Source organism: Sciurus carolinensis, chromosome 2 (genome assembly GCF_902686445.1).
Source record: "Sciurus carolinensis chromosome 2, mSciCar1.2, whole genome shotgun sequence".
Taxonomy (NCBI): Eukaryota; Metazoa; Chordata; class Mammalia; order Rodentia; family Sciuridae; genus Sciurus; species Sciurus carolinensis.
In genome coordinates this window covers 119,604,768-119,627,320 of record NC_062214.1, presented here as the reverse complement: position 1 = coordinate 119,627,320, position 22,553 = coordinate 119,604,768, and the positions used below count along the sequence as shown (strand labels likewise).

General features: G+C 36.8%; 1 protein-coding gene and 1 pseudogene across 1 annotated transcript; both read right to left on the bottom strand.

Annotated features, from left to right (window-relative positions):
• Window positions 1–761: 761 nt before the first annotated feature.
• Window positions 762–2,329, bottom strand: LOC124977487 (olfactory receptor 11H6-like; annotated as a pseudogene).
• A 14,497-nt stretch (window positions 2,330–16,826) lies between these two features.
• Window positions 16,827–17,675, bottom strand: LOC124977929 (olfactory receptor 11H6-like). Its single transcript, XM_047541872.1, has one exon. It carries the CDS (start codon window positions 17,673–17,675, stop codon window positions 16,827–16,829), a length of 849 nt encoding a protein of 282 aa, XP_047397828.1.
• Window positions 17,676–22,553: the final 4,878 nt, after the last annotated feature.

The following is a 22,553-nucleotide window of genomic DNA, read 5'->3' as shown; positions in this document are numbered from 1 at the left end:
CATAATCCAGTTATACTGCTTCTTGGTATTTATCCTAAAGAATTAAAGTCAGCTTACTGTAGAAATACAAGCATATACATCTTCCTAGCAGCACAATTCACAATAGACAAATTATGGAACCAGCATAGGTGTCTGTCAATTGTGAATGAATAAATAAAATGTGGTATAGATACACAAAGGAATTTTATTCAAACAAAAATAAAGTGATGTTGTCTGCAGGAAAATAGATGAAATTAAAAAGATGTTGAGTAAAATAAACTGAACTTAGAAGGTCAAGGGTTATATGTTGTTTCTCTTATGTGGAAGATAGAGAGTAATAAGGAAAATAAAGGTGTATGTGTGTTGGGGGCAATCTCATTAAAATCAAAGGGAGATGAGTATGGTATAAGAAAGGGACAAGGGGGCAGAGAGAAGTGGAAGGAAATTGGAGGAATGATATTGATCAAAGTGTATTGTTCTGTTGTGCACATTTATGAATATGAAACAACAAATACCATCATTATGTACAACAATAATGGACTAATAAAAATATGAAAAAACAGAGGCATTGAATTCCTTTAATTTAAATTACCTTCTAACAAATCTTGATTTGAAGGCAATATGTATTTTAATTAGCATGTTCTAGTCCATCACTTGACAGTCAGAAATGAAAAAATTTGAGACTTTGTCTCTAAATGCAAATGGATAAAGCCACATTTGTCACCCGCAGATGTAAAGGGGGGAAAGCAAATGGGGAGAAAACATGATCCACTCATGAGCTCTCATGAATTTTGACTAATTTTTGTGAGTATCCTAATTTTTCTCAAGGCTGCCTTCATATCTTTGTTCCGGAGACTGTAGATGAGTGGGTTTATAAGTGGGGTCACTGAGGAGTAGATCAAGGTTACAATCTTCTGTGTCCCACCTGGACTTCCAGAGTTTGGGCTGATGTACATCACCATGAGTGTTGCATAGAAGAGAGACACCACAACTAGGTGAGACCCACAGGTGGAGAAAGCCTTGTGTCTTCCAGCAGCTGAGGGGACACGAAACACTGCTCTGAGGACCAGGGTGTAGGATGCGAGGATGAAGAAGAGAGTGATGAAGATAATGATTGAACTCAACAAGGAACAGGAAAGCTCAATTCCAGGGGCAGGAACACAGGACAGGGCCAGAAGAGGGCCGGGGTCACAAAGTGGTCAATGGTATTGGGACCACAAAAGGGGAGTTGAGTGATAAAATAGATAGGCACTGGATAGCAGAGGAAGGCTGTCACCCAGCAGAGGACCATCAAGACTGTGCAGAGACGATTGTTCATGATGGTGGGATAGTGCAGAGGCCAACAGATGGCCAAGTATCGGTCAAAAGCCATAAGGGGCAATAGGAAGGTCTCGTTGGTGCCCAAGGAGAAGAAGAAGTAGAACTGCAGGAAGCAGGCTGTGAAAGAGATGGTTTTGGTCTCAGACAGGAAGTTTCATAACATATTTGGGACAGTGGTGTTGATGTAACAGATTTCCAGGAATGAGAAGTTGGCTAGCAGGAGGTACATAGGGGTGTGGAGCTTATGGTCCAGCTTCACCGCACAGACAATGGCCCCATTTCCCATCAGTGTCAGGATGTAGGACACAAGGAACAGGATGAAGAGGAAGACCTGGATCTCTCTGGAGCAGGAAAAACTCAGGAGTATGAATTCAGTCACCATGTTGGCTCCTGATGCATTCATGGCTTCCTAAGGGCAGAGAAGAAAAATGGCAATGTCACATATAACCTCATTTCCTAAACCTTTGATCCTCAGGGATGTTGCTTTTTTTTTTCTTTTTACATCATGAGTTCCTTAGTCTCTGTTGTTCTATTAAATAAACTGATGAAGATAATACTGTTAACTACACTGTGGAAGACTGTCAAACTCTGTGAGAATGCTTTTATGATCAGACTTTGGATTCTTTTATTTAATTTTATTTCTATATTTTGCAGTGCTGGGGATTGAATTCATGGTCTTGTGCATCCAGGAAAGTGCTCTACCACTGACCTACATCTCTAGCCCCATACACTGGATTCTTGCATTCTATTTCATTTGTATTTCTGAATGTTCTCATAGTCAAAAACAGTGTCTTTAGCAATAAGCCGCTGGAGAAGGTTAATGAGAGTGAATTCAACTTGTGTGGGGAGGTAATAAAGTTACATGTTGGTGTCCATAGAATGAAATATGAGAGACTTCTAGTAATAATTACGTGTATCTTCAAAATGGGATACACAAATGATAGATATCACAGGAGGAGAGAGAAAGGTAATGAATAACACAATGAAATCTTAGTGCCATTCACCTCTTGTTGTGCAATTCACTTTTCATTCTGGAGGTATCAGTGTTGGTATGTAAAATAACCCAGACAGAAAGTACCAAAAATGCCATCCTACCTCTGTGTTCATCAAACTTTGTTCACTCAGGAAACCTTGGACTCTCTAGACATCTGCATAATGACTTTCAGTTTGGTTCCATTATTTAGCCTTATACAACATCTGCAAAACCGTAGTCTATGTAAAGTCCACTTGTATGTAGAAGTGACAGTGGATTTGGTATATAATTTAATATGTTTCAGAAATCTGCCTGGGGTATCAGGATTTGGGGGAGATATTTGGCATCCTGATTTGTTGATGGGTGAAGAGGGTGGCAAAAGCCATACTCGCAAGCAGACACCTCTGTGTCCCGAGGCAAAGGTGGGAGCCACAGAACATATGTCTGGACAGGAATCCTCTCTTGTTTCCCCATTTCCTCTGTCACTTGAATCTCATTACAGTTGGAAGGTTGGAGTTGTTTGGAAAGTGAAGGGAGAATCCTCATGAGAACGTCCTTCTCTGAGTTAGACTCTGTTTGGGACATGGTCTGACTTCCTTAGTGAGAGAGGAAAAACAAAGTCAATGAAATCACTTGATTCATTTGCCAGAAGTTTCATCTGAATAGTTGATTGATTTTCAGTATGATTTCCATTAATGAAGGACAGTCATATTTTGGTCCTAAATGCCAAAGTGAAAATGATAGAGTGATGTTTATTCAGGTAAATGTAGGTTCAGAATACAGCCCCAGACACTATAGAAATTTATAGTTAATAGTATTCAGTAATGTGTTAGTTACAAAGTGTACTACTTTCCAGATTGCATCAGGTTCTACTTTTGAAGGATAAGTTTGGTTATCACATAGGATGGAAGGGATTCTGAATTTGTCACAACATACCTCAATTGAACAGTTTTTTTTAATGCCTGTGAATACAGCCTCCTAGGTCTAGAGTGGCTGTGGGTATTTCCTCTAGAGCAGGAATTCTGACCTCAGAAACTACAAGGACAGAGTAAAACAGTACGAAATATTTGGTGAGGAATATCAAGTGGGAATGGACTCACCAGTCCGGTATGCTCCATTATCTTGTTGCTCTCCCTTCCTAGAGGCTGATCATGTGCGCTTTGGAAAAAGAAAACATTGCTAAAATAAGCATTATAGAAATAAGGGAGGGTTTTCAGGCCTGCTCCTGATAATATTTTTGTCAGTCCTCTCCAGATGTTACCTTACTAAAATTTCTGTTCCTCTAAAGAGCTGGTTCTCACTGAGTTCAATTTGTGGTTAATAAAGACTGAAGTTACATACTTCTGAGGGTCTTTCCTCATCTTCCTGTCCCTCACTTCCCTGTTTCTCAGCCCTCTGACCTGTAAAGATAAACCTCTTTCCATCAATTTATGTGATTTTAGGGGCTGTTCTTCTAGTCACACAAAAGAAGGCAGAGCTAAAGGGCTTGAGTTGTTTTACACTTGTACCTCTCCTGAACCCATCTTCTCCTAGAATTGGTGATACTGTCTCATGATCTGTTTTCACTGCAGCAAAAGGCAGACAGGGCAGAGGGCATGGCCTCCTTGGAAGCCAGAGACCATAAGCAGGGGTGGAGGTACTCACTTGGAAAGGGACTGGCATATTTACTATGAATCAAAGATTTATCTCTGATAGGTCTCCCATACCTGCTCATCCTGAGGGATATATTCTGTTATGGATTGCACATGAGGACTTTCTGTGGGAAGACTGTCAATCCCGAGTGTTCCCTTCCCCCTGGAGCCCATGAGTGTCTCCAGTGGTGATCACATCATCCCATAGGATTCTGAGTGTGCACATTTAATTTCTTCCATTAACAGCTAAGTGTTAAGATGGAGCAAACACTAAAACAACAATTCCTGTTCTTTCACATTTCATTTTGTTCATCTTTTGAATCTGTCTGCATGTTTTGCAATCCTTTATTGGTCAATGTCAGAGTTATTGCATTGTATTTCTCATTCACTTTCTTATGACTCAATCAATGATTTGAGAGGGTGTATGCCATTTAAATTCTTTTTTTGTAATTTTCTTTTATTTAAAAACTTTTAAAGCAAATGGTTAAATTTTCCTGGCCATCTCTGCACTTCTAGTATGATACCCATAAATATGTACTGTTTCACTGTGAGCAGAACCCAGGAGCACAGACATGGAGGTATGTAGGGAAATGCTGAAATTCTAGAGTACATCTCCTCATTTTGCCTATAGGTTGTTTCAGTGTTTTTAGCAGTTTCCCTAATACTTGACACAATTGTTGAAATTTGCTTCCTTTGGTTAAGTGAGGCATTACTTAAAAGATGACACAAATTTTTGGACCTCTTATTTTCATTATTTTTAAGTGTGTGCATGTGTAAGCAGGGCTTGCACATCCCGTCTCAGGCATGGAACAGGACTGTTTTCCATTATTGGTTTGGAGCCGTCTCTACTACTGAGACCAAGCAGTTAATAATCTGATTACAAGGTATTCAAAAAGCAAAGGGAGGCTTTTGAACTGACTCATTTTCTCAGTGTTATTCCTATGTGGTAGAAATATTTTTGTCTTTTAAATGGTAGCAACACTTTTAGAAATGATGAGCATTTATATCCTAGGATGCTCAATTATTTTGCTTTACAGAGTGTTTATTCATTAAAGCCTTTTGCTTTAAAGGCACAATGGCCAATTTTCTTGACACTAAGTCTCTGTCAGAATTATTTTTATGAAGCAAGAATTTCGGTATCCCTCAGTGGGTGATAGGGCCATGTTGACATTGGAACTGAAGAATTAACCTTCAGGAATTAACAGAAAGGAAATGAGAAATCAGTTTTCATCTTTAAAAATATGTATTATAATATATAACAAAGTCATACCTCCTAGAGAGGAAAGCAACTTGTAAAATATTTCCTCCTTATATTTTAACATAAAAGATGATGACATAGTACTGATATTAAGGAGGATGAGAAGCATCAAGCCTGATCTATGTCATATGGAGGAGTTGATGGTCTTAATGAGTACTGAAGAAAAATCTCAAGTTCATTAATATATGATGTGTTGTATGAAATAAGCATTGTTTCAGCATTCAGATTCATGTTTATTTGTATTTTTGGTCTGTCACAAACCACCCCTGTCCTATTAGGCACAGTTGCACAGACTAAATATTTTATCTGTTAAGTACCTCGAATAAAATATATACTCAATAAATGCTATTCTTCTCTTTCACCCTTCTTTGGTTCTTAAATCAAATTTGGTTTTAATTAATTATTAAATTTAGTGTTTTCTCTGGAGATTTTTATTATAATTTCATATTTGTGAATAAAATAATTCAGATTATACATGTGCATTTATATTCTACCATTTTATTAAATAATGAAAATATATAAATAAAATTTTAAATTTAAATGAATCAGTAATAAGCAGAGTAAAAAGAGATCTAGATACATCAGAAAACATAAGCTAGAGAAAGATACCAGATTTCTGTCACAAAATATAGTAGATCTAAACAGGATGTGGTGGTACACGCCTGTAATCCCAGTGGCTCGGGAGGTTGAGGCAGGAGGATTGTGAGTTCGAAGCCAGCCTCAACAAAAGCAAGGCACTAGGCAACTCAGTGAGACCCTGTCTCTAAATAAAGTATAAAATAGGGCTGTGGAAATGGTTCAATGGTTGAGTGCCCCTGAGTTCAATCCCTGTAACAAAATTAAAAAAAAAAAAAAGAAAGAAAAGAAAAGAAAATATAGTAGATCTAAATCAACTCTTTAATAAAGAACTAAAATGATGATTAAAATACACCATATGACAACACAGTTATAATACATTAAAAACAAAGGACAGAGGGAGCCGGTACAAAGGACAAACAAGCCAGACTAATAAATAAAACTCTCAATTTGAAGATCAAATATCTTTGAGTATCTCTGAACCTATGACAAAAGGAGCTCAAAACATTTTTCTAATTATGTAATGAGACAATATAAGTCAGAGAAATAAGTTTTTTAATAGCATGATACTTCAAAAATTTATTTGATTAGGTTCCCCCGTGGTTTATTCAAAAAAGTTTAAAATTAATTCTGTTCAATTTTATTATACAATACACAAAATGCATAAAACATTTATATTAAAGCTTAATGACCCCCACACCAAAGTCTGACGTCGCAGAGCACGCCCCCCCAAACCAAGGTCAGTCTGGCGCTGAGTCTGCCTGTCCGCCTGCTCCCCTACTGCTGAGGGACACTGTACCTGCCTCCGTGCTGACTCAGCACACCCCTGCTGGGCTCTCCAGCTCCTTTGGAGGCTAGTGCAGGCACTTTGAATTATTCCTGAGGGCGTGGCCATTATCATTGGAAGGGCAGCTCCCATCCTGAGACACCTACAGGAGACTGGAAGCCCTTTGACAGGTACCCCTATTTACTCACTTATATCCTACACCCTTTCCCTATCCTCTTGTTCACAACTAGAAATATTGTAAATAGTAATTGAATTGATCCTGTTTTAAAAATGTTAAAGTCTTTATAGGGGCTATCTGGTTCAGGGCTGCATTTTCTCTGTATTAGGTGCTACTGGTATTGAGCTCCCCTTCAAAGGAGAGGTAGTGGAAAACTGCAGGGTCCTAATAAGCCTGCAAGGGGCAAACTTCAGTATCTCTGATCTTCACTGCTAGAGGGTAATATACAGAAACAATATGAAAAAACAGGGGAAGAAAGCATCCCTAACAAAATAAGATGCTTATTATGATAGACTCCAATGACAGCATGGCAGTAGAAATGACAGAAAAAGAATTTAGAATATGCATGATTAAAATGATCCTGAAGCAGAAGATAAGATAAGACAGCAAATGCAGGCAATGCAAGACCATTCCAGTAGACAGTTAAAAGAGAAAATGCAAGAAGCAAAAGAACACTTCAATAAAGAGATTGAGATTCTGAAAAAAAAAAAAAAAAACAGAAATATGTGAAATGAAAGAAACAATAAACCAAATTAAAAACTCAATAGAAAGCATCACCAACAGAATAGACCTCGTGGAAGACAGAATCTCAGACAATGAAGACAAAATATTCAATCTTGAACATAAAGTTGAACAAACTAAGAAGATGTTAAGAAGTCATGAACAGGACCTCCAAGAATTATGGGATATCATGAGAAGATTGAATTTAAGAATTATTTGGATTGAAGAAGGCACAGAGATAAAAACCAAAGGCACGAAAAACCTGTTCAATGAAATAATATGAGAAAACTTCCCAAACTTGAAAAATGAAATGGAAAGTCAAATACAAGAGGCTTACAGAATGCCAGGTGCACAAAACTACAACAGATCCAAACCAAGGCACATTATAATGAAAATACCTCACATTTGAAATAAAGATAGGATTTTAAAGGCTGCTAGAGAAAAGCATCAGATTACATACAAGGGGAAACCAATAAGGATATCAGCAGATTTCTCAGCTCAGACTCTAAAAGCAAGAAGGGCCTGGAACAATATATTTCAAGCTCTGAGAGAACATGGATGCCAACCAAGAATACTATACCCAGCAAAACTAGCCTTCAGTTTTGACAATGAAATAAAATCTTTCCATGATAAACAAAAGTTAAAAGAATTTACAAATAGAAAGCCTGCCCTACAAAACATTCTCAGCAAAATATTTCGGGAGGAGGAAGTGAAAAACAACAATACAAGTCAGCACAGGGAGGAACTACCCTAAAGGAAAAGCCAATCAAAGGACAAGTAAAAAACCAAAAATAAGCCAAAATGAGCAGGAATAGAAATCATATCTCAATAATAACCTTGAATGTCAATGGCCTAAATTCAATAATCAAAAGACATAGACTAGCAGATTGGATTAAAAAGAAAGACCCAACAATATGCTGCCTTCAAGAGACCCATCTCATAGAAAAAGACATCCACAGACTAAAGGTGAAAGGATACCATACACATGGACCCAGTAAAAAAGCAGGGGTCTCCGTCCTCATATCAAATAACGTGGACTTCAAACCTAAGTTAGTCAGAAGGGATAAAGAAAGACATTTCATACTGCTTAAGGGAAGCATAAAACAGCAAGATATAACACTTTTAAATATTTATGCCCCAAACAATGGAGCATCTATGTATATCAAACAAACCCTTCTCAATTTTAAGAATCAAATAGACCAAAACACATTAATAGTGGGGGACTTTAACACACCACTCTCACCACTGGATAGATCCTCCAAACAAAAACTGAACAAAGAAACTATAGAACTAAATAATACAATCAATGATATAGAACTAATGGATATTTACAGAGTATTTCATCAATCATCGAGCGAATATACTTTCTTCTCAGCAGCTCATGGATCCTTAAAAATAGACCATATGCTATGCCACAAAAAAATCATTAGTAAATACAAAAAACAGAGATCCTACCCTGTATCCTATCAGACCATAATGGAATGCAATTAGAAATGCATGATAAAATAACAAACAAAAACTACTAAAATACCTTGAGACTAAATAATATGATACTGAATAATGCAATGATAACAGAAGACATCAGGGAAGAAATAAAAAAATCTTAGAAGTAAATGAGAACAATGACACAACATATCAAAACCTCTGGGACACTATGAAAGCTGTACCTAGAGGAAAGTTCATTGCATTGAGTTCATACATTAAAAAGATAAAAGTCAACAACTAAATGACCTAACATTGCACCTCAAAGCCCTAGAAAAAGAACAGAGCAACACCAAAAATAGTAGAAGACAGGAAATAATTAAAATCAGAGCTGAAATCAATGAAATTGAAACAAGAGAAACAATTCAAAAAATTGACAAAACAAAAAGTTGATTCTTTGAAAAAGTAAACAAAATTGATAAACTCCTAGCCACACTAATGAAGAGGAGAAAAAACTCAATTACTAGAATTTGTGATGAAAATGGAAAGATCACGACAGACACCATTGAAATACATAACATAATTAGAAGTTACTTTGAAAATCTATACTCCAACAAAGTAGAAAATATCGAAGACATCGACAAATTTTTAGAGACATATGATCCTCCCAAAGTGAATCAGGAAGATGTACACAAACTAAACAGATCAATTTCAAGCACTGAAATAGAAGAAGCCATCAAAAGCCTAGCAACCAAGAAAAGCCCATGACCAAATGGATTCTCAGCTGAGTTCTACAAGACCTTTAAAGAAGTACTGATACCAGTACTTCTCAAAGTATTTCAGGAAATAGGAAAGTAGGGAACCCTTCCAAATTCATTCTATGAGGCTAGCATCACTCTTCTACCAAAACCAGACAAAGACACATCAAAGAAAGAAAACTTTAGACCAATATCCCTGATGAACATACATACAAAAATCCTTAACAAAATACTGGCAAATCGCATACAAAAATATATTAAAAAGATAGTGTACCATGATCAAGTGGGTTTATCCGAGGGATGCAAGGTTGGTTCAACATCCAGAAATCAGTAAATGTAATTCACCACCTCAATAGACTTAAAGTTAAGGATCACATGATTATTTCAATTGATGCTGAGAAAGCATTGATAAAATACAGCACCCCTTCATGCTTAAAACACTAGAAAAAATAGGAATAGTAGGAACATACCTCAACATTGTAAAGGCTATCTATGCTAAGCCCACAGTCAACATCATTCTTAATGGAGAAAAACTGAAAGCATTTCCTCTAAAAACTGGAACAAGACAGGGATGCCCTCTTTCACCACTTCTATTCAACATTGTCCTTGAAACACTTGTCAAAGCAATTAGACAAACCAAAGAAATTAAAGGGATACAAATAGGAAAAGAAGAACTAAAGCTGTCACTATTTGCTGATGACATGATCCTATATTTAGAAGATCCAAAAAACTCCACTAGAAAACTTCTAGAACTAATAAATGAATTCAGGAAAGTAGCAGGATATAAAATCAATACACGTAAGTCTAATGCATTTCTATTCATGAGTGATGAATCCTCTGTAAGAGAAATTAGGAAAACCACTACATTCACAGTAGCGTCAAAAAAAAATAAAATACTTGGGAATTAATCTAATGAAAGAGGTGAAAGACCTGTACAATTAAAAACTACAGAACATTAAAGAAACAAATTGAAGAAAACCTTAGAAGATGGAAAGACCTCCCATGTTCTTGGATAGGCAGAATTAACATTGTCAAAATGGCCATTCTACCAAAGGCATTATACAGATTCAATGCAATTCCAATTAAAATCCCAATGACATTCCTCATAGAAATAGAAAAAGCAATCATGAACTTCATCTGGAAGAACAAGAGACCTTGAATAGCCAAAACAATCCTGAATAGAAAAAGTGAAACAGGAGGTATCACAATAGCAGACATTAAACTATACTACAGAGCAACTGTAACAAAAACAGCATGGTATTGGCACCAAAATAGACAGGCAGACCAATGGTATAGAATGGAAAACACAGAGACAAAACCACATATATACAGTCACCTCAAACTAGACAGAGGAGCCAAAAACACACAATGGAGAAAAGATAGCCTGTTCAACAAATGGTGCTGCAAAACTGGAAGTCCATATGCAGTAAAGTGAAATTAAATCTCTACCTCTCATCCTGCACAAAACTCAACTCAAAATGGATCAAAGACATAGGAATTAGACCAGAGACCCTGCACCTAATAGAAGACAAAGTAGGCCCAAATCCTCATGTTGGCTTAGGATCAGACTTCTCAACAAGATTCCCAAAGCACAAGAAATCAAAGCAAGAATCAATAAATGGGACGGACTCAAATTAAAAAGCTTTTTCTCAGCAAAGGTTACAATCAAGAATGTGAAGAGAGAGCCTACAGAGTGGAAGAAAATGTTTTCCACATGCACTTCAGATAGAGCACTTATTTCCAAAATTTATAAAGAACTTACCAAACTTTACACCAAAAATACAAAGAACCCAATCAATAAATGGGCCAAGGACCTGGACAGACACTTTACAGAAGAAGACACAGAGGCAATGAATAAATATATGAAAAAGTGTTCAACATCTCTAGTAATTAGAGAAATGCAAATTAAAATGACTCTATGATTTCATCTTACTCCAATTAGAATGGCTTTTATCAAGAACACAAACAATAATAGATGTTGGCATGGATGTGGGAAAAAAGGCACATTTGTACATTGCTGGTGGAGTTGCAAATTGGTGCAGTCACTCTGGAAAGCAGTATGGAGAATCCTAAGAAAACTTGGAATGGACCCACCTTTTGACCCAGTTATCCCACTCCTCAGTTTATACCCAAAGGACCTAAAATCAGCAAACTACAGTAACACAGCCACATCAATATTTATAGCAGCTCAGTTCACAATACCTAGATTGTAGAACCCACCTAGATGCCCTTCAGCAGATGAATGGATAAAGAAACTCTGGTATATATACACAATGGAATACTATTCAGCCATAAAGAAGAATAATATTATGGCATTTGCAAATAAGTGGATGGAATTGGATATCATGCTAAGTGAAACAAGCCAAGCCCAAAAAACCAAAGGCTGAATGTTTTCTCTGATAAGTGGAGGATGATATATAATAGGGGTGGGAGTGGGGAATGAGAGAATAATGAGGGAACTTTAGAATATGTAGAAGAAAATGAGAGGGAGGCAGGGATGAAAAATGGTGGAATGAGACAGACATCATTGCCCTATGTATGTGTATGATTACACGTTTGGTGTTAATTTACATTGTGTACAACCATAGAAATGAAATTATGTACCCCATTTGTGTACAATTAATCAAAATGCAGTCTGTAAAAAATTAAAAGCTAAATAAAAATAATTTAAAAATTTAAAAAAAGTTTAATGAATAATTATAAGATAAATATCTAATAGTCACTAATAAGATAAGAAATATACAAGTAATAATAAATATTGGCAAGGATGTGGGGGAAAATTACACTCATACATTCCTGGTGTGACTGTGAATTGGTGCAATCATTCTGGAAAGCAGTATGGAGATTCCTCAGAAAATTTGGAATGGAACCACCATTTGACCCAGTTATTTCACCCTTTGGTATATATCCAAAAGATTTAAAATCAGTATACCATAGTAACATAGCCACATTCATGTTTATAGAAGCTCAATTCACAATAGCTAAGCTATGGAACCAGCCTAGGTGCCCTTCAACAGATGAATGGATAAAGAAAATGTGGTGTATATATACACAATGAAATTTTACTCAGTCATATTAAGAATGACCTTATGACTTTTCCTGGTAAATAAATGGATCTGGTGACTATCATCCTAAGTGAAATAAACCAAACTCAAAAAACCAAAAGTCAAATGTTCTCTCTGATATCTGAATGCTAATACACAATAGGGGAAAAGGAAGAATAGAAGTTTATTGGATTAGACAAAGGGGAATGAAGGGAAGGGAGGGAGAATGGGAATAGGAAAGACAGTAGGATGAATCAGACATAACTTTCCGATGTTCATATATGAAACTCCATATCATGTACAACCACAAGAATGGGATCCTAGTTAGAATAAGTAATCATGTATGCATGATATGTTCAAATACACTCTACTGTCATGTATATTTAAAAAGAGAAAAGTTTAAAAAGACAAGAAATAGAGCATTTTAGGAACACTGAAGGTGCCTTTGCTTCCTTTTTCGGTGATACCTTTCTGGTCCTAACTTCAATTGTAATGGTTTGTTTTATCTCTTGAACTTTGTCTTGGTTTGTTTCATTATGCTATGATAGAACATCAGAGAGTAGGCAATTTATAATGAACAGATACTTATTTTCTCACAGTTCTGGAAGTTGGAAAGTCCAAGATTAAGGTTCTGGCATCTGGTGGGAGCCTTCTTGCTGCATCATCACATGGTAGAAGGCAGAAAGGTAAAAGAAAGAGCCTGTTTCTGAAAGCCCTTTCATTAGGGCAGTTCAACCAATAAGGGTAACACCCTTATAGCCTAATCACCTCTTAAATCCTCATCCCTCAACCATCCAATACCATTATGGGGGCAATTAAATTTCAACGAGTTTTTCTTGGATTGGGGCATGTATCTAAACTATTGCTGGTTGTTTAAATATAATATCACAGGTTGGGTGGCTTAAAGGACAGAATTTATTTCCTATGGTTCTGGCTGCTAGGAAGTCTAGGATCAAGGTGTCAGCTGATTCTGTTTCCTAGTTTACAAATGTCCACCTTCTCAGTGTGTCCTCAAAACATAGAGAGACTGAATACTGGTCTCTTTTCATCTTTTAAAAAGAGCACTTATTACAGGAGCCTCACCCTCCCAAAGGACCCATCTCCAAACATCCTTGCATTAGGAGTTTGATTTATAGATTTTAGTGTGACACATTGAGTCTACAGCATACTTATTTGCTTTATAATACTGATCTACCAAAAATGATTTGTTTGCTTATTTAAAAAATTCACATAAACAGAATGATATTTATTCTTCTAAAAATCTTATTTTTACTTTACATAAAGTAATATTAACTCATTGAATTCACTTCAGTTTGATTAGCTTTTGCTCCAAGTATTTTGAAGCTTTGTTGTTAAGCATATACTAAATTTGTAATTCTTATGACATCCCAGAGAATCAATCCCTTTTGAATCATGCTGTATCCTTCTATATTCCCAGTAACATTCCTCATTCTGAAGTTTACTTTGTCTGATATTATTTAGAGTAACTCCAAATTCTATTGATTAATGTTTGCATGCTATATGTGTTTCTACTATTTTACTTTTAGCTTTTCTATCATTTTATTTAAATTATATATATAGACAATAAATACATATCCAGGTTCTGCTTTTCTCCCCAATATTAAAATCTCAGTCTTATACTCATTTGTTTAAATAATTTACATTTAATGTCATTTCTGACATAGTTTTTGGATTAAAATTTATCATTTTTGTAAGTACAATCTTGCTTATTTTATTTGGTCCTTTACCTGTGTGACACTAAATAAAGGTTAAGGTGGGCTCCTCCAACTTGTTGGAGGCCAGATCTGGTATGGCCCCATCTGTCACGCCCACTTCCATATGAAAAGATTATTGGCTCTTATATTGATTATATAAGTTTATTAGTAATTAATTTATAGCCAGCTCTGTCCTCCGAGAGAAATCCCTTCCTTCATCCACACTGGACGTAACTTAAACCCCCACAATTTACATTCCTAACAACAGTGTATAGAGCTCCTTTTTCCATATCTTTGCCAGCATTTGCTATTATTCTTTTTCCAATAACAATCATTTAAACTGGAATGAGATGATATCTCACTGTAGTTTTACTTTGCATTTTCCTGATGACTAATGATATTGAGTATCGTCTTCATATTTTTTTTTTTTTTGTCATTTGTATTTCTTCTTTTTTTGTGAAGTGTCTATTCAGATCATTTGCCCATTTTTTATTTGGATTATATTTTTGTTGTTTTTGGCTTTTTTGAGTTTCTTATATATTCTGGATATCAATCATTTCTCAGATTAATAGTTGGAAAATACTGTCCCCCAATCTTTAGGTTATCTCTCTGCTCTGTTGATTGCTTCCTTTGCTGTGTAGAACTTTTTCGTTTGATATATCCCATTGTTCATTTTTGCTTTTATTTCCTATGCTTTTGGGGTCCTATCCCAAAAAATAATTGCCTACACTTGTGTTTTGAAGCATTTCCCCTATTGTATTGTCTAGTAACTTCACAGTTTTAGGCCTTGCATTTAAGTCATTGATTCCCTTAGACTTGATTTTTGTATAGAGTGAGAGATGGGATCCAATTTCAGTCTTCTGCATTTGGGTATCTAGTTTTCCCACCACCATTTATTGAAGAGGCTATCCTTTTCAAATATACATTTTTGGCAACTTTATTGAGAAGCAGTTGGTTATATGTTTATGATATTTCTATTCTGTTCCATTGATCTATGTGTCTGTTTTTGTGCTCCTGTAGAACTATGGCTCTGTAGTATGTCTTGAAATCAGGTCTTGTGATGCTCCCAGCTTTGTTCTTTTTCATTATATGTTTACTTCTCTTAACCATTTATAGTATCTTAAATACAAGCATGTTAAAAAACATTAAATAAAAGAGACATTTATTTTTTGGGGGGGAAATCAATGACTACTATAGTTGGATTATAATATATCTTATTACAATTTATTATTTATTAAATTTGGTTGATTTGCATCAGGGCAGCTTTTGGGGGTGGGGGGAGGTAAGGGAAGAATGGAAGAAGGATGTTGTGTAGATGGAAATAAGGGGTGGGGAGTGGGCGAGAGAAGGAAAGATAATAGAATGAGACAGACATCTCATGTACATGAGATGTGTATGAAGACACAAATGGTATGACTCTACTTTGTGTACAAACAGAGAAATGATAGTTATACTCCATTTGTGTACAGTAAATACAAATTTTAAAAAAATAAGAAAAGGAATGTAAGTATGATTTGGTTGTATTTTATAGTACCTTTTAGAATCTCCTAAATTCTAATGCAATAATTCCTAGCCCTCTTTTTGTATTTCTAACTTCTGGGGGAACTTTTCAAAATACCTATTTCTAGGCTCCACCCACAATTTTGAGTAAGTTGGTTGAAAAATCCCTGTTCAGATAAGGATGGGTATCAATAGAAAGCCCTAAATGTGGTGGTGATCACTACAACCCTTTCAGCATCTCTGGGGAAGATCAGTGCTTTTTCAACTTTAATGTGCATGTGAATCTACTGAGGATTTATATAACAATGAAGATTCTGATTCAGTAGACCTGGATAGTTTCTGAGATCTCATCTTCTCACAAGTTCCCTAGTGATGACTGCCTGATAATCCAAAGACTGCACTTTCAGTAGTAAGGTTGTATAATGTATTTTAAAATGTGCTGGGGTGGAAGAATATTTAGTAAAAAGAAAATGAAATAAAGCAACTTATATTATTAGGCAAAAGGAGGGAAGGAAGTAATTTCCTAGATATTAACTTTCATCTTATTAAACTTTTCCACTAATTTGATTATCATTTCATGGTTTGTTCACTTTAAGTTGACCTCACATTTTTTTCAAGGAAAGTTTTTCTTTTCATTTCACCTGAGGGCATATAAAAAACAAATGTTTATCATGATAGAATGATGGAATATAGTGAGGAAATATGAACACATTTATTTGTTTTGTTTAGGTTGACATTATTGACATCTAGGTACAATGTTGGGTTTCTGAAATTACAGAAATTAATAAAGGGTGTTCCTGCTCTCAAGGAATTTCAATCTAATAAGGATAGGGAGGCATGTGGAAACAGATTTGTGAACAGCTGATTATAACAAAAGGAAGAACGAAGGACATGTTGAGTAGAGGCATAGGAGCGTACCGTGGAAGAGGCTGAGAACTCCACCTGGGGAGGCGTCACTGAGGATGTGATCCTTCACAGTCATGTTCACATCTACCTGCCAGCTTCTCAGTTTGTCACTCACAGTGGGCTCCCAGTCTGAATTCATGTGAGAATAACTCACTAACATAACATCATAGATCAATTTTAGGAACCTCCTAGAACTTTCTTCAAGGCATCCTTCATTTCTTTATTCCATAGGCTGTAGATCATGGGGTTGAAAAAGGGGTCAAAACTGAGTAGAACAAAGTTGTGAACTTCTGCATGCCTTCTGCTTGTCCTGACCTGGGACTCACATATGTTATCATGACTGAACCATAGAACAGAAACACGACAGCCAGGTGTGAGGAGCAGGTGGAGAAGGCCTTCTTGCAGCCAGCAGCAGAGGGTACCTGTATCACAGCTCTCAACACCAGTGTGTAGGAGCCAATGATATAGAAAAAGGTAGCAAAGATGAGGACGGAGCTCATGGTGCCACATAAGAGAACTGTGCCTGGGATTGGGACACAGGCTGAAGCCAGGGCCAACAGGGGACCCAGGTCACACAGAAAGTCATCGATCACATTTGGGCCACAAAATGGCAGCTGGGTGACGAATATCACTGGAATCAGAAACCAGAGGAAACCATAGACACAGCAAAAAATGACCAGGCTGCTACAGAACTTAGTAGTCATGATGGTGGGGTAGTACAGGGGGCGGCAGATGGCCAGGAACCGGTCATAGGCCATGATGGAGAGAAATAAACATTCAGTTGTGCCCAGGGAGAAGAAGAAGTACAACTGGAGGAGACACCGAGTGAAGGAGATGGATTTGGTCCTGGAGAGGAAGTTGACCAGCATGTTGGGCACATCAGAGTTGAAATAGCATATCTCCAGGAAGGAGAAGTTGGCCAGAAGAATGTACATGGGGGTGTGGAGACGGTGGTCCCAGTGCACTGCACACACGATGGCCATGTTTCCAAGCAGAGTCAGGATGTAAGTCGTAAAGAATATGGAGAAAAGGAAGATCTGTATTTCCCAGCGGCAAGGGAAACCCAAGAGGATGAAGTCACTCACCATATAGGAGAAATTTCTGGCCTCTGAGCTCAATATCTTTCTATCCTGTGAGGATTATAGCACAAATTACACATCCAGAGGGAGTTACATTTTCTGATTCCTCCCCACAGGGAGAGTAAGCACACTTTCCTGGTCATAGGGCACGGGGTCTAGACCAGTGGGTTCTCTTTGTTTTTTGATTGGATACCCCAACAATACAGTTATTGAGTGTCCTCTTCTAAATGTTTATATTCACTTACAAACTATATATAAACAACTGTCCATCAACAAAGTGAATCTTGGTAAAACTTTTTGGAAAAAGTTTTCTTGGAATTCAAATAAAAGTAGAAATCCAAATCTTTTCTTTCTGTATTCCTCTGTGAGTTGCTTGGCATAACAAACTATGGAGAACACTGGTCTAAACAATACAGATCAGTGTCTGGCTAAAATTAAACTGAGATGTCAACTTTGACATAAATAATTCATTTTTAAAATTTTAGAATTGAACTAGACTTGGTGGCACACACCTGTAATCCCAGAGGCTTAGGAGGCTGAGGCAGGAGGCTGGAGAGTTCAAAGCTAGCATCAGCAAAAGTGAGACACTAAGCAACTCAGTGAGACTCTGTCTCTAAATAAAATACAAAATAGGACTGGGGATGTGGCTTAGTGGCTGGGTGCCTCTGAGTTCAATCTCTGGTACCCTCCCCCTCAAAAAATAAAATAAAATTGGCAGATGCATGAAACAAAACAGTTGTATAGTCTAAGCAACAAGCAGAAGAGGACATGAGGCTTAAGAAACCAGATGTGAAAATAACCATATAGGGACAGAATGACTTTAAGCAGGATATACCTGGGCTACAATAAATGACCATTCTGGGCCCTGATTAGAATCTATTCTCTATTTGTAGGTTGTTGTAGTGCATGGGCTACTGACTTTAGTGTGATCAGAATCCTTGGGGATGCCTTTCAAAGGTACAGCTCCACCCTGGTTTGAGATCTACCAGTGTGCCAGAACATGAACTTTGGAGATGCAGCAGGTCTTGGCTGGAATTCTGGCTCTGATGCTTTGTAAGCAGTACTTCCTGGTGAAAGCATTTACTATCTGAAACTACATTACTGGCTCTGTAAAATGTGAATGATTATACATAGATAGCAAGGCTTTGTATAAAGTAATATATACAAAAGTAGTTTATAGATTATAAAGTGCATTAACTATTATAAACTGTTTAGCAATTATTGTGCTGGATATTATTCTCCCTTGTTAGAATTCTAATGGCTACAGAAATCTAGGATGTAATATTTCAAGAAGACATCGTAATATTTAGGCTTTGGGTTTTTCAGCAGCAGCATGACTCAGCAATCTTGTAAATTAAGCTGTTTTTAAAATGCAGAAGAATTTTTTTTTTTTTTTTTTGGCCTGGGGAATTTTGGTCATGGGACAGGTTAAATATGTGTGTGTTTTCTTAAGATTGTTTTTTCCCCTCAAAATACACCATAGCTCCCATTTTCTTCCTGCAGGCTATCTTCCCTGGCAGGGCTACCATTGCAGTCTTAAATGACTGGATTATTTCCTGATGACTACAATTGTGTTTTGTATTGAGGCCACCTAGATTCCAATCTGCACAATTTCTCAGGTGATCCCTTTCCAGGCTGACATTTCTCACTTGCTCCCTCATGGGCATTCCTGTGAAAGTGAGGATCAGATTGTCCTCAAGTGACTACAGTAGATCAGCATCAAAAAAAAAAAAAAAAAAAAATTTCAGAACAGGCAGCCTTGTGGAAACTGTTTTGATTCAACCTTTTCTTTTCTCTCTTTTAATTTAGTGCTTTATTCAGCTTTAAGGAAACCTGAAAATCAATTGATCCACAGATAGATTCACACATACTCTCCATTCATTTTTTTTTTTTTTTAATTCAGGGGAAGAGAGGATGGTTTATCTGAATTTTGCCTTGATGTAAATCAAAGTTTCACTCAGAAGAAATATGGATTTATCACCCTGATTTTACTTTTTTCTTTCTTCCCCATCTAATAAGCTTAAATGCACTATACCTTTTCATCTCCCCTCCTAACTGTGCTCAGTATCTTTATTTTTAGTTGAAAAATATGTAGTATGATTTTGGAAGTGGTTTTTTTTTTTGTATATGGTACAAAATATTAGCAGAAATCAAGATTTATGGGTATAAGAGAGAAATAAAAATATAAAATCAAGGAAGAAAAAATTTGATAACATTAAATATCACTGAAAATATCAATCTGCACCCATTATTTCCTAGCACTGAATATTGAAGGAAATTAGAAGTAATACTATTCCAAATTTTGAATACTTGAAAAAAATACTCAGTAACATTTGTATTAAGAAAAGAGTAGATTCTCACTAAGAGGAGGCAGGGCTCCTGTTGAAGAAAGGATTGATTTCAGGTCTGGGTTCATCTTGTCTTTTCCTGCTTCTCAGAAAGCAAGGAGATGCTTGAGAGTGAGTGTGTTAAAAGGACCTAGGCAGATCTCTTGAAGGGGCTTCAGTAGATAATTTTGGGAAAATTTCAGTATCAAAAAGGATAATGGCTGTAATTTATGTTAAAACATCAAATGAATAAGAACACACTAGTGCCCATAATAATAAAACAAACAAAAAAGATTTGTTCTACCTTTTCTTAATAACATCAGTTATGTAGGACAAAATAACTCAACAAGCAAAAAATTCAATAAACTCTTATGGAAATTCAATCCTAAACATCTGTGATTTGTGCAGTATTCATATTCTGTGTTATAATGTACACAAAGGTGTGTGACCAGATGGCACACATACCAGGTGTGCTGGAGCCGCATTTTCTGGGGGCAACTTGTTGACCCAGAATGAATCATAGGCATGTGGGCTCCTTTTACTCATTATAATCCTAATGGCACACAGAAATCTAGGATGTGACATTTCGAGGGGGATATCCTAATATTTAGGCTTTGGGTTTTCCAGCAGCATGACTGAACGAGCACTATCTCCTCTCCTAATGCGATGAAAGCCTCACATAATATCAAGATGAAGAAAGCTTGACTCTAGTCCTATTTCCAGGCTCAGAGTTTGTGCTGGGGGGAGGGAATATCATTGCTTCTCCTGCTGTGGCTGGAGGCTGTGGTTAGAGCTTTGCAGGTACAATTATAGAAGTGACAGACCAGCGCTGGGAATCTTGACATCAGTCTGGTGGCAAAGACAGTGATTGTCCACACTACTCTCATTTCCATGGGACTTCGCAGAGGGCAACTCCCTCTTTGGAGGGGCAACTTGAAGGAAATCAACTTTGGACTGGTTAACCCTTATGTCCAATGTGTATTAGGCGCTTTGGTTTTCTTAATTACACTAGAGGGGAGTCATAGCAAGGATTACTACTTCCTTTCATATATGAAGAGATAAAGGCTCAAAGAGGTTAAATGCCTGAAGTCTTAAACCAGCGAATGGTAGGATAAATTCTATGCCTTTTCTCCTATTCTGCCACTTTCTCCCAATTTGAAAGAACTTCCTGTACATATGTGTCTAAAATGTCACCATCCTAGAGAAAAGATCCAGGGAAGTAATAAAATGTTGCTTTTATTGGTGCTCTTCATGTTATCATATCATCTGAAGGGAGGCAAGTGGGATCTTCCTCATATCCTACCACTTAGGTGAAATTATAGTTTTTCCCCTTTATTTTTCATGACTTTCTTATTTTTGTAATGATATTTTAAAAAGCACAAATACTACATAAAATATTTGATTGCAAAAATTCAGCTTAATTCATTGTCAATTGTGGTTATAAAATGGCATCAACAGGTCATCCAAAAGGACATCTGCTGCAATTGTTATTTCATGGCATTAATTCAATAAGAGGTGATCCCTCTTAAATGAACTGGATAAAAAGGGGCAGAGCAGTTTTTGGAAGGGTCATTTTACTCTTTTCTGACTTTTTTGATACACATAGCTTCTCTATACCTATCCATAGCCTAAGGCAGATCACCTCTCATGTATTTATGAAAAATCTTAAAAATTTAAAAAGAAATATAATTGTTTATTTGCATTTTTAGTGTTGTAATTCTATTTGTTGGAGTCTTTGATTTATTATTATTTTTTCTTCTCAATTATTTATTATCCTCTTTTCTCTTATTGCCTCCACAAATCCCTATTTTCTATTCCTTTTTTTTTTTCTAGCACAAAGGGCAATTTGATCAATATGCTATGTCCTCGGGACCTACTTAAAGAGATGGGACTACATCCACCACACTACCCACCTGTTTCCTCCTACATTCTGGAGGAAATAAACTGCCAAGTCTGGCTTTTCATTTCTTGGAATTATGTGTTGCTTATATTTACTGACCTCAGAGAAATCATGGATTAGAATAGAACCTTAAGAATCGTGTTTTCTTCTTGTTCTGAACTCACTGAATCTTGGAGCTAATGGTTTTCCAGCTTCCCTTCGACCAGCAGTGAGCCTGTCTCTTCTACCTTCTTGCTGGTGGTTTTCTAGCTTCTGCTGGAATAGCAGTGCCGAAGAGCTTGTTACAAAGGAAGGCAGGGCTTCACCTTCAGAGCAGCCTTCATTTTTGGGAGTTGCAGTGATCTTCTTGCTCTCTCTCGAGTCACTCTCCCATTTTGATTTACTGCTTTGGTCTTCCACTTCAGGAAAGGGAAGTTAGCATTTATTATGCGCCCATCCTATGTGCACCCTCTGTAGGCCTTTGAATACCAATTATCCTTTTTACCCCTCCAACAATTGCAGAAGTAATAATAGAGTCACAGGAAGACTGAGTACCCAGTCCATAAACAGTAAGGCCAGTGCTGGGCAAGATTTGTTTCTTTCTCCTACATTGTACAGATGTTCATTGTCAGTCTACACGGCAGCACTAAAAGACATTTGAGGACGGCGTCCACATCCTCT

Bases quoted from the DNA above. Each gene is read 5' to 3' on its own strand.
- LOC124977929 (XM_047541872.1), bottom strand. From the start codon at position 17,675: ATGGTGAGTGACTTCATCCTCTTGGGTTTCCCTTGCCGCTGGGAAATA.